We start from the raw sequence: 26,143 nt of genomic DNA, 5'->3' as shown, positions 1-26,143 counted from the left end.
AGATCATTTAAGTGGATCTAGTAATCAGAGGAGCAGAGCTGTCATTCACAGCATCTTGGTCTTGGTAGGCTAACTTATTTATAGAGTTGAGCTAATGAGTATCTACTCGAAAATTGAAGAATTGAAGAAAAGCCACATACTTCTACCATGTGCATCAACCCTTAACAGATGACAACTTGAAAAAATGGATTGTAAGCACGGATCATTCATTTTTTCTGAATCTTAGTTTTTATACCTCCAGTCACTGAGAAATAAATAGATATAGAGAGATAAATGAATAGGAGCAAAAATATAAGCTGCATTCTCGAAGGAACCTAATTTAACCTAGAAAACTCGGCAAGTGAGAACGTTTTTCAGAAAGTAGAAAAATTGATTTTTTAAAACTTATGTTTATTTATATAATTACTTGTTCCAGAAAAGAAATTACTCATATTGCTCACAAAACATATATAATTTATAAAAGATATATAAGTGAGGAAATTAGAGCAAGTAAGAACAAGAAAGAAACTATGTGACCAAGGATATTATCTTTACTTAAAATATATGCCCCAAGAAGTTGGGCACTTACTTAAGGAAGGCTGAACACCGAAGTTCGAACATCCTTAAGCCTGTGTAAGGAACACTCATGATCAGTTTCACATTGTTCCCCAAATCTCTTCCCTATGTAACTCTCTGATACTGTAAAATGTTCTAAATTCTGTAAGCTTGAGACACTATTACATCATATATAACACTTCGGGTGCAATGAACATTCAATTGAAGTAGTAATATGTTTTATATAGCTGTGTGGATGTGTGTGGATACATGTGCAAATGTATGTATACATTCGTGTGTGTTAAACATAGAGCTTATGGAACTGTTAAGAAAGGGATAAATGAAGGACGTGAAAAACAAAACAATAAATTTACTTAGGACAATTTTAGAGACATACTTAGAATGCTTTTTTCATCAATATTCACGTGTGTGAAATGTGAACGATGCCATTTCTTTAAATGTGTCACAAAAATTTGATAGCATGAACTATTAACATAAAGTGAAATAAGGGAAGAATGAAGTGGCTGGAACACAGGGATGTGGATCTCCTCCATACATCTCAAATGGGAATATATATGATTCCTTCCCAAACTAGTCGGTACTTGTGAAAAATAAATAACATAATAAGTGGTTTCTTTTTTTTGTAACAAAGCATTGAATGTAATCTTACTGATAATAAAATCATGTTGAGATCCTTGAAAACAAAACAAAAAAATATGATATATAACTTCTCAGTCATTAGAAGAATATGTATGGATCCTTAATAGGTTTCAAAAAATTCACTTTAGCTGGAGCTATCCATTTATTCAGGGACAATTATATGCTAGGTTATCTTTGTTATAAAACAGGATAATATAATGTATCTATTTCAGTTTCCATTTTTGTTGAGGTCTGAAAACACTAGGTGCTAATGCCTCCAGGGTCCAAAGGGAGGTGAGAAATAACACACAGGATTTTCAGATGAGCTAAACAAAAACCAGTTATGCACACTCTTAATGCTTTTTTCATTCCAATGTTAGAAAAGAGTGAGATTAGGCCGGGCGTGGTGGCTCACGACTGTAATCCCAGCACTTTAGGAGGCCGGGGCGGGCGGATCACGAGGTCAGGAGATCGAGACCATCCTGGCTAACACGATGAAACCCCATCTCTACTAAAAATACAAAAAATTAGCCCAGCGTGGTGGTGGATGCCGGTAGTCCCAGCTACTCTAGAGGCTGAGGCAGGAGAATGGCGTGAACCCGGGAGGCGGAGCTTGCCTTGAGCCGGAGCTTGCAGTGAGAGGAGATCGCTCCACTGCACTCCAGCCTGGGCAACAGAGGGAGACTCCGTCTAAAAAAAAAATGAAGAAAAGAGAGAGAAAGAGAGAGAGAGAGAGAGAGAGAGAAGAGTGAGATTAGGAGATTTAGGGTGGAGTTTCTAAGAGGCAGGTCATGAAACTTGGCCTAGATGTCATCCAAGTAGAAGGAAAGGACGGGCTCCATAAAAATGAGTTTGAGCAGACAGTTGGGTCATTGGGTGCTCATTTAATAAAACAGTTACAATTATATAATGTTTAGGTGACAGATTCGATGTTTTGAAATTTCTTTTCAGCCACAGAACTCCTTCCTCAAAGGAAAACTAATGATCCCAGACTTACTCCTGTTTGGGGAGGGATGGTGAGGAGGAAAATCAGCAGAAGTATGTGGCAGGCCCCTAAGGATACTGAAGGATAGTTTGAAAACCGACCCTGAGATAATGTCTTCAACACCTAGACTTTTGGATTCATAATTATATTTTAATTATTTTTATTGGAGTGATGAAAATTTAGTAGTTCCGCAGATTTTTCTGAGGATATTTCATAATGAACTTTAGTACTTTAAACACTTTTAATCCTTTAAACACTTCCTGAAAGCTGTTATTCTTCATCCTTCATATTTGAAAATGATAGTTACACCACTGGGAAGACATTCAAACACTCAGGTGGCACATGCCCTCATTCTAAGGTTTATAGCTGCTCACATTTACCCAAGTCTGCTGGCTCTTTTGGGGTGCATCACCATTTGCTCAGACAAATCATCTTAGCTCTTGAGACCTGCAAGTCCTGACAGCCCATTCCATACAATTTACAGAGGACGAAACTGGAGATAAAAATGAATGGACAGAATACAACTCAGCAATTAACTATTGACATAGGCACATATCAACTTGGATGAATCTCAAGGAAACGATGTTTAGTGGAAAAGTCAACTTCAAAAACTACTTACTATATGATTCCATTTATATGATGTTCTTGAAATGACAGAATTACGGAAGTGGAGAACAGAGATCCCGGCGCGGTGGCTCACACCTGTAATCCCAGCACTTTGGGAGGCTGAGGCCAGCAGATCACCTGAGGCCAGGAGTTAGTGACCAGCCTACCCAACGTAACGAAACCCCGTCTCTACGAAAAATACAAAAAATAAATAAATAAATTTTTAAAAGTGAGCTGGGTGTGGTGGCAGGCACCTGTAATCCCGGCTACTCGGGAGGCTGACACAGGAGAATCGCTTGAACCCTGGACACAGAGGTTGCAGTGAGCCAAGATCGCGCCACTGCACTCCAGCCTGGGCGCCAATAGCGAAACTCCATCTGAAAAAAAAAAAAAAAAAGAAGTGGAGAGAGGGATTCTTGTGATGAAATTGTTCTTGACCTTGGCAGTTACTCCACAAAACTACACATATAATAAAATGGCACATAACTAAATACAAACACACACACACACAAACACACACAAATGGTTCCATGTAAAACTGGTGAAATCTGAATAAGGTAGGTGAATTGTTTCAATGTTAAATTTCTGGTTGTGATACTGTGTTACAATTGAATATCCTGGAAGACACTGGATGCAGGGCATCTGTAATTTCTCCTATTTCTTATAACTGCATGTGAATCTATAGTTACCTATAAAAAGTAGAATAGAAAAATACCAGAATCTGTGTACAGTAACCGGATTGCCATTCACTTTTATGATTCTCGTGCCTTAAGTATTTTCATTAATAAGAGGATATTGACTTGTAAAAAGTACTAAAAAACAATGCAGGAATACCTTATTTTGAGAGGGAAAGTAGAATCATATTCCTTGGTCTCAGATTTACAAAAAAATATGATTCAATAGATAATCTTCCCTATTGATAAATTTTCAGTTTATAAATTGAAAGAGGAATCTTCATTTTATAAAATGATTCACATCTAAATGGGGGAAATCTTACAAATGTTTGGATTTACAAGAAGAAACGTTTTGAATAAACTATGACACCTCTATGTTAGCAAAACCAACATTGCTTCAATACCTATGAGATTTCAATTGTTTAAATCTTTTCAATTCCCTTATCAACCCTTTTTGGTAGCAGCATGATACAACTTAAAACACAGGCCTGACAATTAGGACAACTGGCCCCAGTGTTGTCTGTGTCGTTTACCTGCTAATGACTATAAACCAAATAAGGTTGAATTTCCTCATCTGTAGAATGGGGATAAAATATCTTCCATGTCTCTCTCATTTTGCTATGAAGAACAAATAAAAGAGACACTTATAACAGAGAACATTTGGAAATATTATGCAAACATACCACAATATCTAATACATGCAAGAGGCTGGATATAATCTCAGCTAGTTATTAACAGCAGACATTCCAGCACCACAACTGAGATACTTTAAACAGAACTGCAATCCTAGTATACTAACCATTAGTGGTCTTGTCACCTTGAGTCAAATAGCTCATATTGACGACTTTGTCAAAGAACATTTAAAAATGTATTATTCAGTGGATAAATCTGTAAAACTTGCTTTAAGGGTACTAGATATCCCTATTGCTTTATAGTTCAGCATAGAATTTAAGATTACATACCATCACTAACCTTGATTTGACTTTCAAATAACCTACTGATTTTCTTATTGTTGTCCTCAAGTCTACTTTCCATTTTTGGATAGCATTCCAACAATTTGATCAAATTTGGCTCCACGTAACTAGAAAAGTTCTTCACTTCATGAAAGCTTCCCATGAGGCAGGCAGGTTTTTTTTTTTTTTTTCATATTTTACAAATTCAATCATCCAACACATATTTGAAGTTTGGATTGTGTACTACCAACAATGCTGGGGGCAAGGCATACACTGTCAACAGGATTGAGGTGACTGCCATCCTTTTTAGCTTACATTCTTGTAAAAGTAGGCTGACTGTGCAAAGCATTATGCAAAAGTGTATATTTTTTGCATGTGCAGTTTTTAATCATATTGAAATATTAGAACTCTCTCCTTTTTGATAACATTTTTATGTATCTCAGGTAGCATCATAGATTTTGTATTCTATGGCATTCATTTTAAACATTAACTGCATATGTATGTGAGGAAATAAAAAAGCCATTTTAAGAAACAAAACTCTTATTTTACAAAAGGAAATGTCTAACCTTTTTTAAAATAGCTTTTAGTTTTTGAAACGTGTTATTTTTTCCCCAAAGATAATAATAATAAGGCAAATATGATGGATTTTATTATTGACTCCAATTATCCTTTGAAACATAACTTTCAGCACCCACTAACTGTGGGAGGGCATCATTCCCATGCGTATGCCTGTCCATGTGACTTACTTTAGCCAATGGGATATTAACAAACATTACACAAGCAAAGTCTTGAAAATCATTTGTGTTATTGGGCTGGCTTTGTTCTACTTCTGCCCACAGGGTCATGCTCAGCATTTCAGGAGCGACATCTGGAGGAGAAATGCCCTAGTTAAGCTTCCCCAGCCAAGCCCACACAGGAGCAGAGCCTGTAGACAATCTACATACACATGAGTGAGTTCAGCCAAGATCCCAGAGCAACCCAGCTAAGCCCAGCTTGGATTAGATTACTCCCCAGTCAACTCATACACAAGTGAGTAGGTAACTAATATAGAAAACAAGTCTATAGTATTGACGAAAAAAAATCAACACTAACTGTAATCTAATTTTACTGTTAAAATAAGTTTGCATTAATTTGACTATGTTCATTGTTAACATTATTTGTTTCTCAAGTCTTATATATTCAATAGTTTGTATCCGCACAAACAATAGTATTCCAGAAAAGGCTGCTCATCAGAGTTGAGAAAACTGAATGCAGAGGACATGTCATTCTGTTAGGTTGGTGTGAAAGTAATTGCTATTTTTGCCATTACTTTTGCACCAATCTAATAGTGCTGTAGTTTTAACTCTACCCATCTCTCTTCCACCCCAGAAATCATTTTTAACAGCATTTTTGAAGTACAATTCATGTACAATAAATTGCACAGAGTGTACAATTTGATAACTTTAACAGATGTATAAGCCCAAAACATCACCACAATCAAGACAGTGACCCTAACCATCACCTCCAAAAGTTTCCTCACGTCTTTTTATAATTCTACCCCTCTTGACCCTGACCCCCACCCCTAAAGAACCACTGATGAGCCAGAAGCATTTTAAAATTCAAGTTAGTGTGACATTGTTTTACAGATAATTCTGAATATATTATAATATTAACAAGCTCTGGACTTATGGCAGAGCTCTCAATTCTCCAACACCAGTGGGTTATTACTCCTTAGGTAAAAACAGCTTTCTGGGTACTTTATTCTAACAAGAGAGGTAAATTCCAGAGTAACCCACTAAATACTGTTTATAAAACATTACCAGTTGGTAACTTTATGGGTTGAGGTTCCCAGATAATGTCTTCTTAAAAAGCAAAAAATAGCTTGTAAGTATCTCACAGTGAAGTCACGTATGATCATCAAGTTCTTAATCATAAATTTAATGCCTTACACTTGAGATCCAATTTTTGCCTTTTATTAAGCAGGGTCAGCTATTGTCAAAACCATGTGTATAAATTCCAGCTTCACTACTTATAAAATGTGTGATTTTTGACAATTTATTAAACCTGTCTAGGCTTCAGTTTCCCAATCCATGAAGTCACAACAGAAACATCTAACTTGCATTGTTGCTGAGATTAAATTAACTAATGAAGGTGAAAATACTAAGTGGCAGCATTAGGTCCAAATTTGCTTATTAAATGTCAGTTCTCTTCCCTTTTCTTCTTTTCAAACTAAAAGCAGAGTAAAGTTGAAGGAAGAGCATGGGTTTTGCAATGAAGAGAACAACAGCCAAGCCTTCTCCTGTTCTAGCTTTGAGACAAAAATACTTAGCCTCTTTAGGATTCTCTGGCTCCTTGTCTCTAAAGTGAGCACAATAAACATGTCTACGAGCAATGACAGGCCAAAGGAGACACATGTCATCTGCATGTCAATGTTTCTAGCATATAAAAATTAAAGACATATCAGTGTTATATCAGTTGTTGACTATTTAATATTTACTGTTGACCCTTGAACTAGGGGCACCTCCCTCCAGTAGAAAATCTGCATGTAACTTTTGACTCTCCCAAAATTTAACTACTAGTAGCCTGCTGTTGACTGGAAGCCTTACTGATAATACAGTCCATTAACATGTATTTTGCGTGTTATATGTACTATACACTGTATTCTCACAATACATTAAGCTAGAGAAAAGAAAATGTTAATAAGAAAGTTATAAAGAAGAGCCGGGCGCGGTGGCTCAAGCCTGTAATCCCAGTACTTTGGGAGGCTGAGACGGGCGGATCACGAGGTTAGGAGATTGAGACCATCCTGGCTAACACGGTGAAACCCCGTCTCTACTAAAAAATACAAAAAACTAGCCGGGCGAGATGGCGGGTGCCTGTAGTCCCAGCTACTCGGGAGGCTGAGGCCGGAGAATGGCGTGAATCCGGGAGGCGCAGCTTGCAGTGAGCTGAGATCCGGCCACTGCACTCCAGCCTGGGCCACACAGCGAGACTCCGTCTCAAAAAAAAAAAAAAAAGAAAGAAAGTTATAAAGAAGAGACAATAGATTTACTATTCATTTAATAGAAGTGGATAATCATAAAGGTCTTCATCCTTATCTTCACACTGAGTAGTCTGGAGGGAGAACAGGAAGAGGAGGGGTTGGTCTTGTCTCATGGGAGGAGGCAGAGGTGGAAGAAAATCCTTGTCTAAGTGGACTCGTGCAATTCAAACCTCTGTTGTTCAAGAGTCAACTGTGTATTAACAATTAAAATTGTGGAATAATTGTTCCCAATTTCATCAATCTACCCCAGAAGATAATATAAAAATTAAATTATTTTAAAAGTCTACTTTTTGGAAATTTATGCTTGGCAATCTGAGGCACACCCAAAACCCCTGCCTAGTTCAAATGGCTTTGAAAATGATTTTATGAAGTGAGTATAACATAAGGTATAAATTAGGGACTGCTTTAGAGTGAAAGTAAGTATTAAAGAATAAAATAATGTAATTGTATAAGTATTTGGTTTTAGTTTTGACTAGTTTTATTATATTGATAAACCTATAAAATTTATTTTTACAAAAATATTTTAAAACATAAAATTATTTCTGTTTTATATATATATAACCACAAAATAAAATAGTACACTAAACACAATAATATTTTATTATATTTTTTATATTTAAATCATGTATTTAGCCATATCTGTCTCTTATGCCAAGTTGTTGGTGTTATTCTGAAGACTATGTTTTCGCTTTTCCTCTATGTAATGTCATTATTTTTATTTTTTTCATAAAATTGCCTGTAATTTTCCTCAAAGGTGCATTTCACAGTTAATAAATTTGAAATTGTTGACATCTCCAATTAACTATTCACAACAGACCATAAAAATTTTAATTGAAAAAATATTATCTGTGGTTGCTAAAATAACCTGTAGGCATACAGCAAATTTTGCTAAATAGAGGATATTTTAAATTCTACTTTTCCCCCCAAATTTTGCTATGCTGAGAATATTCTGAATTATACATTTTTTTATATTGGAAAGTGCAAACATTTCAGTCCAAATATTACCTCTTATTTTGCCTCATGTTTTTGTTTTTACCTTCAAAAAACATTTTTGTAATATAAAAATGTATCGTAATAGGTGTCTGTATGATTCTTTGTAATATTGTTCCAGATACAGAGATTGCAAAATCAGTATGGAACACAAATTTATCTAATTAAAAACAAATTCGACCAAAATATTTTCTAAGTTAAAATATCTCAAAGAAAAAATAAATAACTTTAAGTCTAGTAAATAGTTTGAGCTCTCAATGTTTAATATTTTTCCCTTATCTAGTAATATATTTGTTTTCTTCTTTTTGTTTTTCTTTGAGAAGGAGTCTCACTCTGTCGCCCAGGCTGGAGTGCAGTGGTGTGATCTTGGCTCACTGCAAGCTCCACCTCCCAGGTTCAAGTGATTTCCATGCCTCAGTCACAGACATGCACCACCATGCCCAGCTAAATTTTTTTTTCTTTTCTGGTTTTTTTTTTGTATTTTTAGTAGAGACGGGTTTTCACCATGTTGCCCAGGCTGGTCTCGAACTCCTGGCCTCAAGCTATTCACCCGCTTCGGTATCCCAAAGTGCTGGCATTGGCCAGTGATGATGAGCATTTTTTCATATGTCTGTTGGCTGTATGAATGTCTTCTTTTGAGAAATGTCTGTTCATATCCTTTGCCCACTTTTTGATGGGGTTGTTTGTTTTTTTCTTGTAAATTTGTTTGAGTTCTTTGTAGGTTCTGGATATTAGCCCTTTGTCAGATGAGTAGATTGCAAAAATTTTCTCCCATTCTGTAGGTTGCCTGTTCACTCTGATGGTAGTTTCTTTTGCTGTGCAGAAGCTCTTTAGTTTAATTAGATCCCATTTGTCAATTTTAGCTTTTGCTGCCGTTGCTTTTGGTGTTTTAGACATGAAGTCTTTGCCCATGCCTATGTCCTGAATGGTACTACCTAGGTTTTCCTCTAGGATTTTTATGGTATTAGGTCTAACATTTAAGTCTCTAATCCATCTTGAATTAATTTTCGTATAAGGAGTAAGGAAAGGATCCAGTTTCAGCTTTCTACTTATGGCTAGCCAATTTTCCCAGCACCATTTATTAAATAGGGAATCCTTTCCCCATTTCTTGTTTTTCTCAGGTTTGTCAAAGATCAGATGGCTGTAGATGTGTGGTATTATTTCTCAAAACCACAATGAGATACCATCTCACACCAGTTAGAATGGCAATCATTAAAAAGTCAGGAAACAACAGGTGCTGGAGAGGATGTGGAGAAATAGGAACACTTTTACACTGTTGGTGGGATTGTAAACTAGTTCAACCATTATGGAAAACAGTATGGCGATTCCTCAAGGATCTAGAACTAGATGTACCATATGACCCAGCCATCCCATTACTGGGGATATACCCAAAGGATTATAAATTATGCTGCTATAAAGACACATGCACACGTATGTTTATTGCAGCACTATTCACAATAGCAAAGACTTGGAATCAACCCAAATGTCCATCAGTGACAGACTGGATTAAGAAAATGTGGCACATATACACCATGGAATACTATGCAGCCATAAAAAAGGATGAGTTTGCATCCTTTGTAGGGACATGGATGCAGCTGGAAACCATCATTCTTAGCAAACTATCACAAGAACAGAAAACCAAACACCGCATGTTCTCACTCATAGGTGGGAACTGAACAATGAGATCACTTGGACTCAGGAAGGGGAACATCACACACCGGGGCCTATCGTGGGGAGGGGGGAGGGGGGAGGGATTGCATTGGGAGTTATACCTGATGTAAATGACGAGTTGATGGGTGCAGCAGACCAACATGGCACAAGTATACATATGTAACAAACCTGCACGTTATGCACATGTACCCTACAACTTAAAGTATAATAATAATAAATAAATTAAAAAAAAAAAAAAAAAAAACAAAGTGCTGGCATTGCAGGTGTGAGCCACCACACCCGGCCTTCAGTAGTACATTTCAATGTACTTCTATCTGCAAGTTTTGTTTTTAAAAAGTTGCTATTTGTTAAAATGTTTAAAAGCTGAAGTCTTTAGTGTTTTAATTACAAGCCTTGGTTAAATATTCTCAAGTGATTTCAAACAAAATGAAAAGAAAATATAAAAGGCTCATTTAGAAAAGACTAATAACTTTGTTGAACACTTAGATTGTTTACAAGTAATAATTCAAAGACTCAGATATTTCAAAACTCTGACTGACAACAAGCATTAAAAAAAGAAACCATGTAGTGTCATGCCAAATAGTTTTTCTGTATTTAATGTATCTAACCACATAGTATAATTACTGTACCTAATTCTCCACATATAAAAACGTGGTAATTTTGACTTCTATAAAATCCAACTTCTATAGTGATTAACACAAAAGTGAATTATGCGTACACTACATCAAGTCCAAGAACATTTATGCTTCATACATTTTATTAATTTAGAAATTAATCTACCAAAATTTACATTTGCTTTGTCACCATAAAATTAGTAACTTTATCTTTAATGACCTTTTAAACTGAATTTACAACAACATTTACCGAGGAATATAATTCATCTACAGAACAAACTTTGAAAAGCTTTACTTCAATTCAATTAGATACAAAAACTCAACCATTATTAAAGTTAACTGGTTTTCCATTGGAAACCCTCATGACATGAATACTTGCCAAGTGCTTTTACTAATAACAACACATTAATCACTGGTGCTTCATTTTTTTCTACACACAGAAGAAAACTTGAAATCAAAATGAACAAAATTTTCAACAATAAAACAGAACAAACTACTGCTTCCCTCAAAAAGAGGAATAAATTGCAAAATCATTTATCTAAGTGAAAGAAGGCAGACAAAGAATGCTACATACAGTAATCCCCCCTTACCTGAGAGGGATATGTTCCAAGACCACCTGGTAGATGCCTAAAACCGACAGTAGTACCAAATCCAATTGCCCTCAATTGGAATATGTTTCTGTTCATGTATTCTACCCACAAATGTAATGCCTTTTTCATCTTAACTAATCACTTATGCATTGTGGCTGTAACTTTTGCAGTTTTAGGTGTGGCAGCAAAACTAGCACAATTTTTTTTTCCTTCACAATTTCACAGATAGTTTTATTCATACTGTGGATCTTAGCAACCCCAGCGTATTTTTTTCCTCTTCTCATTATGTTGGGAACTTTCACTTTTTTACTTAAAGGAAGCACTTCATGACTTCTTTTTGGTGATGCCTAATCACCAGCATCACCACTCTTGTGCTTTAGGTCCATTATTAAGTAAAATAAGGTTTACTTAAATACAAGCACTGTGAAACTGCAACAGTTGATGAGATAACCCAAATGCCTACTATGTGACTAATGGACAGGTAGCCTGTATAGCATGGATACTCTGAATAAAGAGACAGTTCACATCCTGGGTGGGATGGAGTGGGATAGCATGAGATATCATCACCCTACTCAGAAGGGTGTGCAATTTAAATCTTATGAATTGTTTGTTTATTTGTGGAATTTTTCATTTAATATTTTTGGGACTAAGCTCACTGAACATAATTGAAATCATGGAAAGCAAAACTGCTTGTTAAGGGGCCAGGTACTGTATGATTTCATTAATATTACATATTAAACAAAGGAAAATTGTAGGCATAAAAATAGATTAGTAGCTGCTATGTACTGGAAGTAGGAGGAGGGTACTGACCTTTGGGGCTGAGGACACTGTTCTAAATCTTGACTGTGGTGGTGGTTACGTGATTGCATATATTTTGCAAAATTCAATGAACTGTACACTTAAAAGGAGTGATTTAATATATGTAAATTATATGATTACAAACCCTTACCAAAAAAATGAATAAATGAAATTCATTTGGAAGAGCAGTCCTTTGATCTAAATGAAAAGTCATGCTTCAAAAAATATGTCCAAGATACCTTCTACAGAATGAATCATAATTTTTAGGTACAGTCTTCTTAAATCGATTACTAGTTTTTAAAAAAAAGGCTGATGCTTATTCAGCAGATTTATGCATTCTGATTTTAATGTAGTCAAGTGATTTTAATGTAGTCAATGTGGGCACCCATGACAAATGTAAATGTCAGCATTTTCTCCCAGTTATCTATGCATCATCAATTTTCTTAGAAATGAGAATTCAATAATTCATTAAACTTATTTTTCATTTTTGTGAGGTCATCGAGGCCAAAAAGGTTTATTGTAGGATTTTTTTTAATACCAAAGATACTGATAAGTTCTAAATATATTGCATGTATACATACACTATAATTTCCCATATTTCCAACTGACTCCACTAACTTGTGGGCTGGTAACCTTAGGCCTCTCACAAACTATGAGACATTACTAGTTCGTGTACAATGTGCATGTTGTTATAGGAAAGGAGATGATAGATATAGATACAGATATAGATATAGATACAAATGTTTTGTAACTGAAAAGCGTTCAGGTACAAATGTTTTGTATCTGAAAAATAGGTGATATTGCTGGGCGTCTTTCAGATTTAAACACACATTGAAGTAAAAACTATATTCACTACACAAACATCTGAGACACTATTAGATAAGGCCATAGCCAAAACTGTAAGCCAATCAATCTCAGCTCTGTTTTCATATATACATACATACCATATTATATATACACCACATTATATTTGTGTGTACATATATTTTTACATATATATCTATATATATATATTCAGCGTAAAAGTCCTATTAATGGAGGGAAAGTCCAGCAACATACCAAGTAACTTTTATTGAAAGGATGCAAAGATAGTTCAATATTATAAAACCTGTTGAATTCATTATATTAATTGATTCAATAACACAGAAAGAATAGCCTCAATAGATAATAAAAAAGGCAACTGACTAAAAAGGCTTAACGAAATAAGAATATATTACAAAGTCTTTTAATAAAGCACAAATATGTAATAAAATATTTACCTCTCAAATGACAAGCCAGACAACACTCATTAGAAAAACAATAAAATAATTCCCCTTAAAGTTAAGAAGGAGAAGGGTTTTCTTTATGGCCACCATGTTTTAACGTTGATCTAAAAATGGCCAAAACAATTAAACAAAAGGGAAAAAGTAAGAGTTGCAAAAATTAGAAACAAAAGGCAAAATTTTTATTATTTAAGACCAGTATTATTTCTTATCTGAAAACTTCAGTAATCCAACACTAAAATTATTACAAAGGATAGGAGAATGTCAGTAAGTTGGCTGGTTAAAAAAATTAATAACATATAGAAGTTAATTTCCTTCAAATAAACAAACATGATTGAATTAGAAAAAGCAAAACAGTGAAAGAAAACTTTCTATTTTACATAGAAATTGCAAAGATAAAATTACTAGGAATATTATAAGTACAAAATGCTTCACTGAGAACTCCCTCAAAAGGTGTAAACAATAAAACTACCTAGTAAGTTTTTGAATATGAATTTTCAACATCACAAAAATATCATATTTCCTATAGATTAGTCCATTAAAAATACCATCAGGATTTTTTTCAACTAGAAAATTTGATACTTAAAGTCATATAGACTTCCAAATAAGTACAATTAGTCAAGTAAAATTCTGAGAACAAAATAATGGAATAACAATTTTAAGAACATATCACAAATATTCTATAATTAAAATTGTAGTACTAAAATAGAAAAAGATCAGTTAATATAATATGATAGAAAGTCAAGAAATAAAATTACATAGAGAATATAAAATATGATAAACTAGACATTTCAAATTAACATAAAGAAAATGAATTGCTGAATAACACTGTTAGGAAATCTGTCCAACTCTCAAGTCTATAAACTCTGAGGATAGGAATTTGAGACTAATATAATTTTGATCCCTGTATTACACTCAGGAGATTAAATTACAGAACTTATTAATGGAGGAAAAAAAATTGAATACTTAAAATAAAACTATAGTAGAACATACAGGATATGTTTTAAAAATTATACACCTACTATGTACCCACAAAAATGAAAAATTAGAAATAATAATAGTAATTTCAAAATAGGGAATGCCTCTCTAAGTATGACACAAAGTCTAGATATCATAACAGGGAAATTTATTAATTCATCTATATAAAAATCAAAAGACCAACCAAAACTGGGAAAATTTATACAATTCATATTACAAATAAAGTGTTCCATTTTTAAAACTATATAAATGGCTCAAATATGTCAAAAAAGGGAAAAACAACAATTCAATTAACAAGAGACAATGAATATAAACAAGTAATGCTCAATAAAGCATTTAAATATCTCTTAAACATATTAAACAATTCTGAACTTCAATTATAGTAAACAAATGTACATTAACAATCACAAGAAACCACTTTTCATCCATTAATTTAAAAACAATTCAAGTGATGACATAAAGAATGCTGAAAAGCTATACAAATATTAGCCATTATTAATATCTACCAAATAATTGTATAACTTTTGACTTGCTAGAACCAATAATATATAATATAAGTACTGTACAGATAAGAGGCCTAGGTTTTTATCAATGATGTATCCTAAAACCTAAAACTACACATTTGTTGAGAGAGAAGGACAGGCTCATTTTCAGATGACTGAGATGTAGCCTAACCAAAATTGTACCAAATTAATACAACACAAAAGCTCCTTCTCATTGCCCCAGGCCCAATATCCTCCTTCTTTTCCATAACTCATCGAATCACAGAAAAACATTTATCCAGACGTTAAGGTAAAAGGCTAGCCCAATTTTACCTTCTACTTTATTCTCTCCATTGAAGGAATAGCCAGAACACCACGGGTAAGAGCCATCTACTTCTTGTCAAACTGGATATTTGACATTTCAATAAAATCTGAACTTCTCATGTGGATCCTTTTTTCCAGAAAATCAAATAAAACATGGTAAGACTGGTAAGTGCTCTGGTCTCTGTTCCCTTTAGTTCAATAACTGGAATAAGAGATTCATTTGGACTGACAAACACAATAAAGATGTCTGTCCAAAACACTTAATAGAACAAAAGAAAACCTCTTTAAAAAAAGGCTTTATAGACTTGAGAGTTGGAGGGCTAACTACCCTTACTTCTTCCTGTAAGTTCATTGTGGAGAAAAGGTAAACTATTTCTGTTAAAAGACGTCAACAGTACCTGACACTGGAAAATACATTCTTCCAATAAAAGCAGACTCAAAATACATGGAAGAATGTCCTCTATATGACCCTAACAAGGTAAATATCCAAAATGACGTCACTATAATAGCTACGAGAATTAGAATATCTTCACAGAGAGATTAACCTCACAGCAAAAAGAAATCACAAGAGAGTAATAAAGTCAGCAAATTCTAAGCAGAAAAATCTCAAAGAAAATGGATTTCCTTTTTTAAAAAAAATGGACAGTAGATTTTCTTTGATGAGCAAAACTGCTTTGCACAGTGAATGCATTTAGTAGTTCCAGTTATGAGTCTTAAACACCAATTTTAAAACATCATTTAAATGACAAGTATTTAAAGCATAATACATCCAAAGGGGAACAAACAGCATACAAACTAGAAATGGCTAAAATATTTAAAGAAATTTCTTCTTCTTTGCAAGAGCTAGAAACTAGAAACAATACCACAAACCACCCTAGTCTGTTTACACTTGCTATTCAAGCACATTTTAGAGGCAGTATGATATAGTAGAAAAATCACTGGCTAATAGGATATAGAATTCTGAGTTTGAATTTTGTCATCTTTGACTCAAAAAGTGGGTGTTGCCTTCCACCTTGCTGGCTTATTGCGTTGTCGTAGGAACAGAAAAAGGACCAGCACCATACACAGTATGCATGTAGACATGCCCAAGATGATAGACACTACTATCACTAGAGTTTGTAAAAGAAAGTTGTGCTTGAACCACATGAAAATAAGAGGGTGGAAGACAGTCTAGTATTATCTCTCAAAACTAAAGGTAATCATGCAATAGTGAATAAAAGGAACACCAGGTACCACTAACAGGAGATAAAGATAATTAATATACAGCCCTGGCCTTCAAAGAAGTTGAAATTCTTTTACTCAAAGAAATATTTACTGAGCAAAGACCATTTCAGCTATAAGTCTAAGCAATGGGAATAATGACATAGTTAAGGCTTCAAGGAGTTCATGGTTGAGTATTAAAATATGAAAGCATATAATTATAGCACATATAAAAGCTGATTACAGGAATGGGCAAGGCCATGTGGAAGTATAGAGGAAATGTCATGTAACTTTACTGGGAATCTCAGAGAAGGAGTTTGATAGAATGTAATCTTTAGGATGGATCTCGAACAAAAAACATCTTGTTCTTCAAGTGAAAAGCAGAGTCCCAAAACCATGAAAGAGCAGGGAATTTAGAATGAGTGTGTGTGTGTAGCCTAGGAGACAGTGGTTGGAAAAGATTCTGCAGAATCATCTTGGGGTCAGATGATGCTAAGGACATTGGACATTATCCGAAAGGTAGCAGGGAGCCAATGGATGGCTCTAAGCAGGAGTGTTACATGATTAAGTGGTACTATTGTTTTTAATGGAAATCACTCTGGGAACAATGGAAACTGAACAAGTGGCAGTGGAAGAAGGGACTGATGGTCACAGTGGTCTAGGTAGAGAAAGGCTGCAATTGTGGAGATAAGAAAAAGGGATCAAAATTAAAACAGAAGCAATAAAGAGGGAATTGAGGGACCAAATTAGGGCATTTCTGCAGCAAAATATTAAAAATTTGATAATTAATTAGATGTGTAGGCAGTCAAGGCCAACTCAGATTTCCAGCTTGAAGAACTGGATGGGTGGTGATGCCAATAATGAGTCTGGAAAACGTAAGAAAACAAATAGGTTTCAAAGGCTAGAAAAGATTATTAGTTCATTTGAGGGCATGTGGAGTTTGAAGGGTTTATGTGACAAAGATGGTTGTATTAACAACCATAAAGGAAAGCAAAATATATCTTCCAGGGAATTTATAATTCAATAACTATATTTGACTGTTTACTGAAAAAGCTCTTCAATTGCTCCAGTTGCTAAATACGAACTATGTCATAGGTAAAGTTGAAGTGTCATCTTTGATGTTTGTATTTTGGATTTTAAACACAGCATTTAGACAAGATCAGCAAATATACATTGCCAGGGTGAAGTATACTATCTTTGTAGCAGTTCCAACTCTTTACCTTTTACTGTTGGGATTTCTCCAATCAACTTCACTAGCACTAATTCCAGCAAACCCTCAATTCTTTTTCTCGACCACAGGCATAACTCTAGAGTAACACAGGGGTAAACTGTCCTGGAGGAGAAGAGTAGTCAGCTATGCGGTGAGAAATAAATCTATCACTTCCCTAAGAGAAAGTTAACTCCCTGGGAGAAAGAAACATTCCTAAGAAAATGAATACATCAACTCCACTGCATTCTATGGAACCTTTATTTTAAAAAGCATTATTAGAAGAGATAGTGAAAAGAAACATTCCAAGTCTAAAGTTGACATCTACTGTAGTGTGCTTTAGACTGTAGAACATGGGAGGGTTGAGTGTTTTGGGAGTTTTTTAACCAGACATAGATGGCACCATAGTTTTTTACCAAAATATTGATCTATCACTCCCAATGGCTTATTATGACCAAACACTCTGGGTTTAAAGATCTTTTATGGCTAGTCTAACCTACTTTCCATTGCCCTCTTACCTCTACACTGACCTCTTAACACCCTTTAAAATGCCTGTTATTCTCACTAAAGGCTCTTTCTAGCCTCCATGACAACTACTGTACAAACTGGCAAATTAAATAGAATATTGTTTTTGCACCTATCATATATGATACGATCATTCCCACCCAAAGTTATTTATTATATGAAGCCCTTTCAGATGATTCCTGCATAGAAACTATTCCTCCCTCACCCAAATGTGCATAGCCCTTTGTCTGCACCTTCCAAATTACACTTATCTTTTTCTAATCTATATTATGGTAATTTGTGCATGTTACATTGCCCCATTTAAGAAAAAGATAGTCCTGATTTATTCCAAAGATCCTAGCATAATGGCTTTGTGTATAGTCAGTATTCATTGAATATTATTAGAAAAATGATTGGGCCAGGTGCAGTAGCTCACGCCTATAATCGCAGCACTTTGGGAGGCTAAGGCGGATGGATCACAAGGTCAGGAGTTCAAGACCAGCCTGGCCAAGATGGTGAAACCCCGTTTCTACTTAAAATGCAAAAAAAATTAGCCAGGCGTGGTGGTGGGCGTCTGTAATCCCAGCCACTCGGGAGGCTGAGACAGAGAATTGCTTGAACCCAGGAGGCAGAGGTTTCAGTGAGCTGAGATCGCGCCACTGCACTCCAGCCTGGGCGACAGAGCGAGACTCGTCTTAAAAAAAAAAAAGAAAAGAAAAGAAAAAGGAAAATGATTGAATGAATGAATAAAGTACACATTTCTTTAGAGAGACTGTGCCTCTTCCAGAAGTATGTTGAGTCTAAGATATCTCAGAAATTAGTAACTCAGGATCCTCAATATGCTTCTGGAAAGACTTTTTGTCCTTTGCCAGTCTCATTGGCCAGAAGAGGTCTCATACCACAGCCTTTGGGATGAAAGTAATGAAAAATGTTAGAGCCTAGAAAGAATATATCGTGGACATAATTTCAATTTTCAGCATATTACATATCCATTTTCTCTATATAATAATGCCAAAATTGTCTGATGTTAGCTTTTAAGACTGTGCAATACAACTTTTCTTATTATTTGTGTATCCCGCGAAGCAAAAGAAAATCATTTCGGTAAAGACATACATCCAATTCCTGTAATTCGAACACTTTCTTCATTGTAGTGAAGTTATGAGAACCCCTATGATAAGTCCTTTAGAGGGCACAGAATTCATCTACAAAGTCAAGAGTATGATAATGGGTACATTATCCTTCTCCCTATGCTTCTAACATTAAGAGGTCTATGTACCTTGATGAAAGCAAAAAGATAAAAAGAAAAAACCACTGAGAATTTCCTCTGTAGAGGAAGTATCTCAATTTTAACAAATTTCTTTTTTCTTTTTTCTTTTTTTTTGAGACAGAGTCTCACTCTGTCACCCAGGCTGGAGTGCAGTGACATGATCTCAACTCACAGCAACCTCTGCCTCCTGGGCTCAAGGGATTCTCCTACCTCAGCCTCCCAAGTAGCTGGGATTACAGGCGCTTGCCACCGCACCTGGCTAATTTTTGTATTTTTAGTAGAAACGGGATTTCACCATGTCTGCCAGGCTGGTCTCGAACTGCTGGCCTCAAGTGATCTGCCCGCTTCGGCCTCCCAAAATGCTAGGATTACAAGAGTGAGCCACTGCGCCCGGCATCAATTTTAATAAATTTCTTTGGACCATTTCAAACAGGCTATATACAAGTGCATAAAATATATGCAAATATTAATGAGTTTCTAAACAACTATTACTTTGAATACTTTGATTGGAATCTTCTTGATGGAGTCCATGGGGCTACAAACTTCTTTTAAAACTTAAATTTGTGTCTTAGTAACCCAAAAGGGAAGAAGAAGTCTGGCCATATTTTGATATGCCTAGAAAATGTAGGCTAATCCACCATTATGTTTGAAAATGGATACTTCCCTCTGAAAGCTTTGTATCTTTTTTAAAAAGCTGTTTTTCTCAAATGGTATCCTGCGACAAACAACTGTACTAAAAGCACTATTTTTTTTCAAATATAAATATATTGGTATATTTTTTTCAAATATATGCCAATGTGTTCCCTTATTATACTTTGTCCAAATTAATATTTATTTACTTAAAGCAAAAGTCTACACAGAAAAGATTTCTTAAATTACAGTAAATATGTTAAAAAAAAAAAAACTATGTAGAAGTGAACTAGTTGCAGGCCATATCATTAGGAGCGTGTGTGTAGTGTATATGTGTGTGTGTGTCTTAGAGTGGTACAAGTGAGTGGTTTTTGCTATATGTAATAATTCAAAGAAATTCTTTGGAGTTACTTTTACTTTTTCCCCCTAAATGGGGTATATGTTTTTAAGATTTCTAAGGTTCTTGGTTTTTCTAAGTCTCATTACACTTCAGTTAAATACAAACCATAGAATATATTTCAAGAGTAAATATATTTAGTGGTAATTTTATATAAAAATTTTTTTTTCAATAATGGTTGCAAATTACATTGCATATCAGAAAAAATAACTTCAATTAATAATCCACAAATGTCTTTCAATCCTGACAGAGCTCCTTTTTTAAATATTAAAGAGAAGAAATATTATAATATGTAAAATAATAAAGTGTCACTAAGTTATAAAATGTATTATTAACTCCTGTTATTTGCCCTATGATAACATCTCAACTGATAAATAGTAGGAGTATATTATAGAGTTTTATGTTGTCATATATTTATTTTTCCTGGGAGGATTTTCAGATGGTGTCTTATATTGTTTTATTATTTTACAATAAAATAAATCAATAAGGCTAATAATAATACTGCATGTTGGGTACGTTAGCAAGGCAGTTTGCCAGGGTTGTTGTTTGCTCTCTAATTTTTTTCATAAAAATTGTCCAAAATAAAATAAGAAACTAGCATGACTGTAAAACATACTTCACAAATGAGGTAAAAATTATACCAACTCAGCATATTACATATTGAGTATAATTAACATTATTCATTTTCCAGCAGTTTTTGAGTAGGTGGCAATTTTGTAAATTTAAAATTTGTAAATAGTTTTACTCTGCAAAAGAAAATAAATGACACCAGCTATAAAAATCAAGGTAGGAAGGATTAGCATAGGAAAATAGTTTCAGAGACAGTAATTACAAAACTGTATCAACAAGAAACCATGGCATAAGAAGATAAAGTAAATAGCTAGCTGGAAAAATGGTATGCCCATGATTCTAATGTACCAAAATTTGTGGCTAAAATTTTGTTTAAGGTATTTTAAGTTTCAGATTATTCAAGTCATCCTGAAATTCAAAAAGAAAAAAAAAAAAGAAAGGAAAAGAAAATGAGAAAAGAAAACCCTCTTGAACTGAGTGGGGTTTCTTGGGAGGAGAGGTGTTCACCAAATGTTGTAAACAAAATCTTGCCAAAGTCAACCTTTACATTACTTATCACCTTCAAATTTGTTTCTCTGATTGTCAGATTTCATGCAAACTGGTTCCCTCCAGGAATCCCCCAGACGCTGTGGAGCACAGACCAAGTATGGTCTCCAAAAGACTTTTTGATTCTTACTATACTAAATACAGGTATGTCAGGATGGTCTTCTAAAATAAGGATTTAAAGTATCTAACCTATCTTATTAACATTAACGTGTAGCCAACACAGAAAAAGAACTATTCACAAGTACATCCATCTCTCCCTACATGCCCTCCTGCTTATCATGCATATCACTATAGTCAGAGTCAGAGGCCAAGATATTTCCATGCTGATGATTTAAAGCCCCTCTCATTTGCAACTGATATCTGAATGTAACACTGTAGTAATTCCCACGGGGGAATTACTGTGCTGGGATGATTCACTACACATTACACTTCATTCAACTTTAAATGGCAATGAGATAAACAATTACCATTTGCCAATTACCTCATTTTCAATAGACACATTCAGGGTCAATGTCTACAGCCTTTTAGTTTTGGATGTTCAACTTCAAGAAAAAACATCCACATGAAACTGATCAGTAGCTCAGGTAATGAATAGTAGTACCCACAATCATGCAGGGTGAAATACAGCAGTGGTGATTTTGTGTGGAGCTTCAGTGGTGTGGTAGTGGCAATGGCAGGGACTTGAAGTTTTCCTACAACATTAATTACTATCATCTAAAAAAGACATAGGTAACAACATTACACCTCATACATAACATCTAACACATTTAGAATATAAAAGGGGAAAGAAAGAATGGCTAGATGTAAAGATAAAACACTTAAGAAGTGACCAAATATCCACACCAGCTACCATGATTAGGCTAGATGTCAAAAATAAAAACTGAACAAAATTAAAGTAAGTGATTCATTTCTCTCTCATGTAAACTTTTCCAACTATCTCTGAAAAATAAAAGTCCAAGACTTGGTTCCCACCCAAAGATAAGATTGTGTATTTAGACTACTGGAGAGGAAATGAAATTAGCATTACTCTCCCATATCAGCTCCAAGAAATATACAGAGTAAAAACAATGACACTGGAACCACTAAGAAGGACTTTAGGATAAATGAGTTTCTCTGAGTCTCAAATAACAGAAAAATGGAAGACAGTGCACAGAGGCAGGATAAGCTAGAAAAAAGATGAGGATATTCGTAGTGAAACCAACTGAGAGTATTTGTTACGTTTGGTAGTGCAGACTCCTAATTACAGGGTTAAAGCCAGCTGGGAAGATCCACAGGGTCAAGTAGAGAGCTTGAGAAGCCTGAGAAGGAGTGGGGACCTGACCGTGGTCCTGAAAGAGAACAACTTGCAGATGATACTGAACCTTCTGCTAGCAACCACACAACATCCTATGTATTTTTTTCCTACTGTAGCTTAAATGAGCTAAATGTCCAATAATATTCGACCTCAAAAAAACTGAAAACTTTCTCTTATCACCAAATCAGTCATTATTCATGCCCTTCCTGAACAGCCTCTGCTTGAGTGTTAGGCTCATTTCAGGATTAAGAGACGCTATTTTAGCTCAAAAGCAGGAATCAAGGTTCTGACAAACTCACAACACTTAAAATTCTACAGAAAGCTTACACTTGGCAATCCTGCATTTCTTAAACTCAGTAAATCATACCTATCCGAAAGATATCACGGAATGAGGCTCCAAAAAAGAGCACGCCAAGCTCTCCTTTCAATCTAGGGAGACTTGAAACTCTAGAAAGGTAAGGTACACCGATATTCCCATTTTCACCTCAGAAAATTGCAACCAGTTCCCTAAAGATACACCAAAATGCAGGTCCCATAGTGAATACGGGCGTCGGTCTTTCCTCAGGCTACGTTTCAGTTCTTACAAACCCAAGAACTCAAGAGAGCCAACTATTACACCAATACAAAGTGTTAATACTACACCAAACCATGAGGGGACAAATTTCTCCCCACAAAAGATACCTTGGCAAGAACAGAAGAAAATTCACTCTGCTGGTGCAGAAGGGAAGGTGGGAGCAAAAGTAATGTGTACGAGAAAAATCAGTCTCAGAAAATGACATACCACTCGTCCAAGTGTAAGACTTACGTGTTCCGTCAAAACGGGTGGCGATGGTGTCCAGGAAGGTGTTTTGCGGCGCCAGTAATCCTTTCATAACCGGCATTTTTCCAGCGTGGTGTGAAATTCTCCATCAAAGTTTGTCCAGAAGGATGGTTCGAAAGGAAAGTGCCAAGAAGGGAGAAGGGGAACCTGATGACGGCAGGGAAGGGGGACCCGGCCTGATAGCGGGGCCGACCAGGGGAAGTGGAAGGATGGAGGGAGAGAAGGAGAGAGTTCCAGCCGCCCTGGCTGTGGCAAGAGCAGCCCCGAGAGCGCTCCCCGAGCCCGCCCCGCACCTCCAGGCTCAGCCCGGCGCAGGCTCCCTCTCCCGCCCCCCCCCCCCCCGCCAGCTGCTGAAACCCCCCCCCACAGTCCCTCCGCGGGCAACAGTGCCCGCCAGGCGCCGCCGCGCGGTGCCTCGACCCCCACCTCGCCCGCCCGGAAAGAGCCGGCAGTGGCCCGGGGCGCCGCGCCCTGACCGACGTCTCTGGGGTCTGGGAGGGCGGCGCTGAGAGCTGGGAGAGGCGCTGAGCCTCCCGGTCTCCAAGGGGCGCCAGGAAATGAGAGCGAGCGCAACTCCCACCCCCCGGGAGCCAGTGAACAAAGACCCCTTTGTTCCCTCTCCGTCCCACTCCCGGGGAGACTGGAGTCCCGTGGGTGTGGTATTGGAGAAAGGGAGGAGACAGGTCGGAGCAGGTATCCGGCCTCGGCCTACAACTTAGGAGGGGGAGGCCCCCCAGTGGTGTCCAAGGGAGCAGAGGCAGCCAGGAGCCCCACGGGGAGGTGGCCCCCTTCCGGAGCACCTGCCATTGAGAGCCCACGCGACAGGGGCAGGGCAACCCGAGTTAGTTGTGAGGCCCATGCCCAGTCACTAGGGTCTTTTAGTCCAGGAAACCGGCCCCGAGCTCCAAAAAGGGGTGCTTCAGCCCTTCTCCCCTAATTGCCATTGGCCTCCCCAAGCCATCCCAAACTTTTAAAAAAAATAGCCTTTTAAACGAACAATGGATGGTTTCTCAATCTCCGGTAAAATGTGAATAAAGCATTTCTAGAAAAGTTTGCTATTTTTATTAATTTGCAAAATACCACGTAAGTAAAAACAGTAAGGCTGCCTTCCAAAAATAGTTTCAAACACAAATCCCCTACCCTGTCCCCCTTTTCCCCAGGCCCCACTCCCCAAGACTGACACCTCCAAGAAGAAAGCCTGGCGGTCGGCCAGGAACTGAAGGCGTCTCAGAAAACCAAAGTGGTCTCTCCCAGTCCTCTCCCCTGGCCCCCGCAGGGACTCCCTCTCGGCCGACGTTCTGCGAGGAAAGTCGCCCAAGCCTGCGGCACAGCCCTGTGGGGAGTGCAAGAGGACACCCCGAGCCTGAACTTTACAGAAAACTCTGCAAGGGAGGCGGGGTGTGGAAGAGAAGTTGAGAGCCCCAGGGTAGAAAAACAAACGTAAGCCCAGGTGCTAGTGCACCCGGAAGGAAAGGAGGGGGAAAGCAAACAGGTGTCAGAGCCGCGGAGAGGGCAGCTCTGATCTCCAGGGACTAGAGCGTGACAGGAGGAGGGCCCGAGCTTCCACCTCCCTTTACTGTGGGTAAGGGGGTTTCTTGTTTCAAATTCCCTCGGCCGTTGGGGCTTTGGGGGGGGACCCCGCGGGTTTCATCACGTCTGCCCTGGGCTCCGTGAGGGAGGGGGTGGAGAGAAAGAGGCGGCATCCCCCTCTCCCCGCCCCCAGGCCCCCTTTCTCGTGATGCACTTCCTGCGGCCGAGGATTCCCTTTGTGTTGAAATTCGAGAAGATCCGGCAGAGGCTCTGGGCTAGCTGGGCGGGGGCGTGCCGGGGAGGGGAGGGGATTCCGGAGTGGGCGGCGCGGGACGGCCAACCCAGAAGAGGAGCCATCAACGTGGGGTTCCTCGCCCAGCTGGACCCTGTTTCTGCCGCAGGTCCATCCCTGTCCTCCCTTCAATCCTTGTGTCCCAACCCAGCTTCGCTTTTCGGAAACCGAGCACACGCGGGTGAAGTCCCCCACGCGGCGAGCGGATCGCAACTGCGGGTGGCTATGTGGCTCCGTCTTGGGCGGAGCTGGGGAGAAAAAGATGAGGGAGTCCCTGGTGTTTGGGTGGCGCATCGTGTCCCAGAAAATTCAGGCTGTTGCTGCCGATGTAAAACGGAGATAAACGCCACCCGTGAATTGGCTCGAAGTTCAGGATGAAATGTATTAGTTGTGAGCCATGACTCGGGTTCATACAGTTTGCACTGTAGGGCCGTGTGTGTAAAAATTGTTTCCTCGTGGTCCTGGTCTATGTTGCCTAATGTATGAAATCACTGCACGAAGCAAGCCACAGAGGGGATTAAAAATGACAACCCAAAAGAAAGCCCCAGTTTCATGGCAAAAGGAGCCCGGCATTTATCATTCACTGTCTCGCCTCCAACACCTATTATGTGTCAGAAACTATGCTAGGCATGGCAAGATCCCTGCCCTAAATTCAAATTCAAGTCCTGTATCCTACTGAACTGCAGTAGATGGACCTCACTATCTCTTATATCCTTTGCCCACCAAGAAGTCTTTCTTAATGAAGACTGCCATCACCACTCTGG

General features: G+C 37.3%; 1 protein-coding gene across 1 annotated transcript in view; it reads right to left on the bottom strand.

Annotated features, from left to right (window-relative positions):
* KCNH8 (potassium voltage-gated channel subfamily H member 8) overlaps window positions 1-23,884 on the bottom strand; it is a 398,046-nt gene extending 374,162 nt beyond the window's left edge. The window contains exon 1 of the mRNA XM_025375699.1: window positions 23,543-23,884. Within this exon, the coding sequence (XP_025231484.1) occupies window positions 23,543-23,618 (76 nt within the window). The 5' untranslated portion in view covers window positions 23,619-23,884. The remainder of the gene's footprint in view (window positions 1-23,542) is intronic.
* Between the last annotated feature and the right edge of the window lie 2,259 nt (window positions 23,885-26,143).

This window comes from Theropithecus gelada, chromosome 2 (genome assembly GCF_003255815.1).
Source record: "Theropithecus gelada isolate Dixy chromosome 2, Tgel_1.0, whole genome shotgun sequence".
Taxonomy (NCBI): domain Eukaryota; kingdom Metazoa; phylum Chordata; class Mammalia; order Primates; family Cercopithecidae; genus Theropithecus; species Theropithecus gelada.
This window is presented reverse-complemented; position numbering and strand designations above follow the sequence as displayed.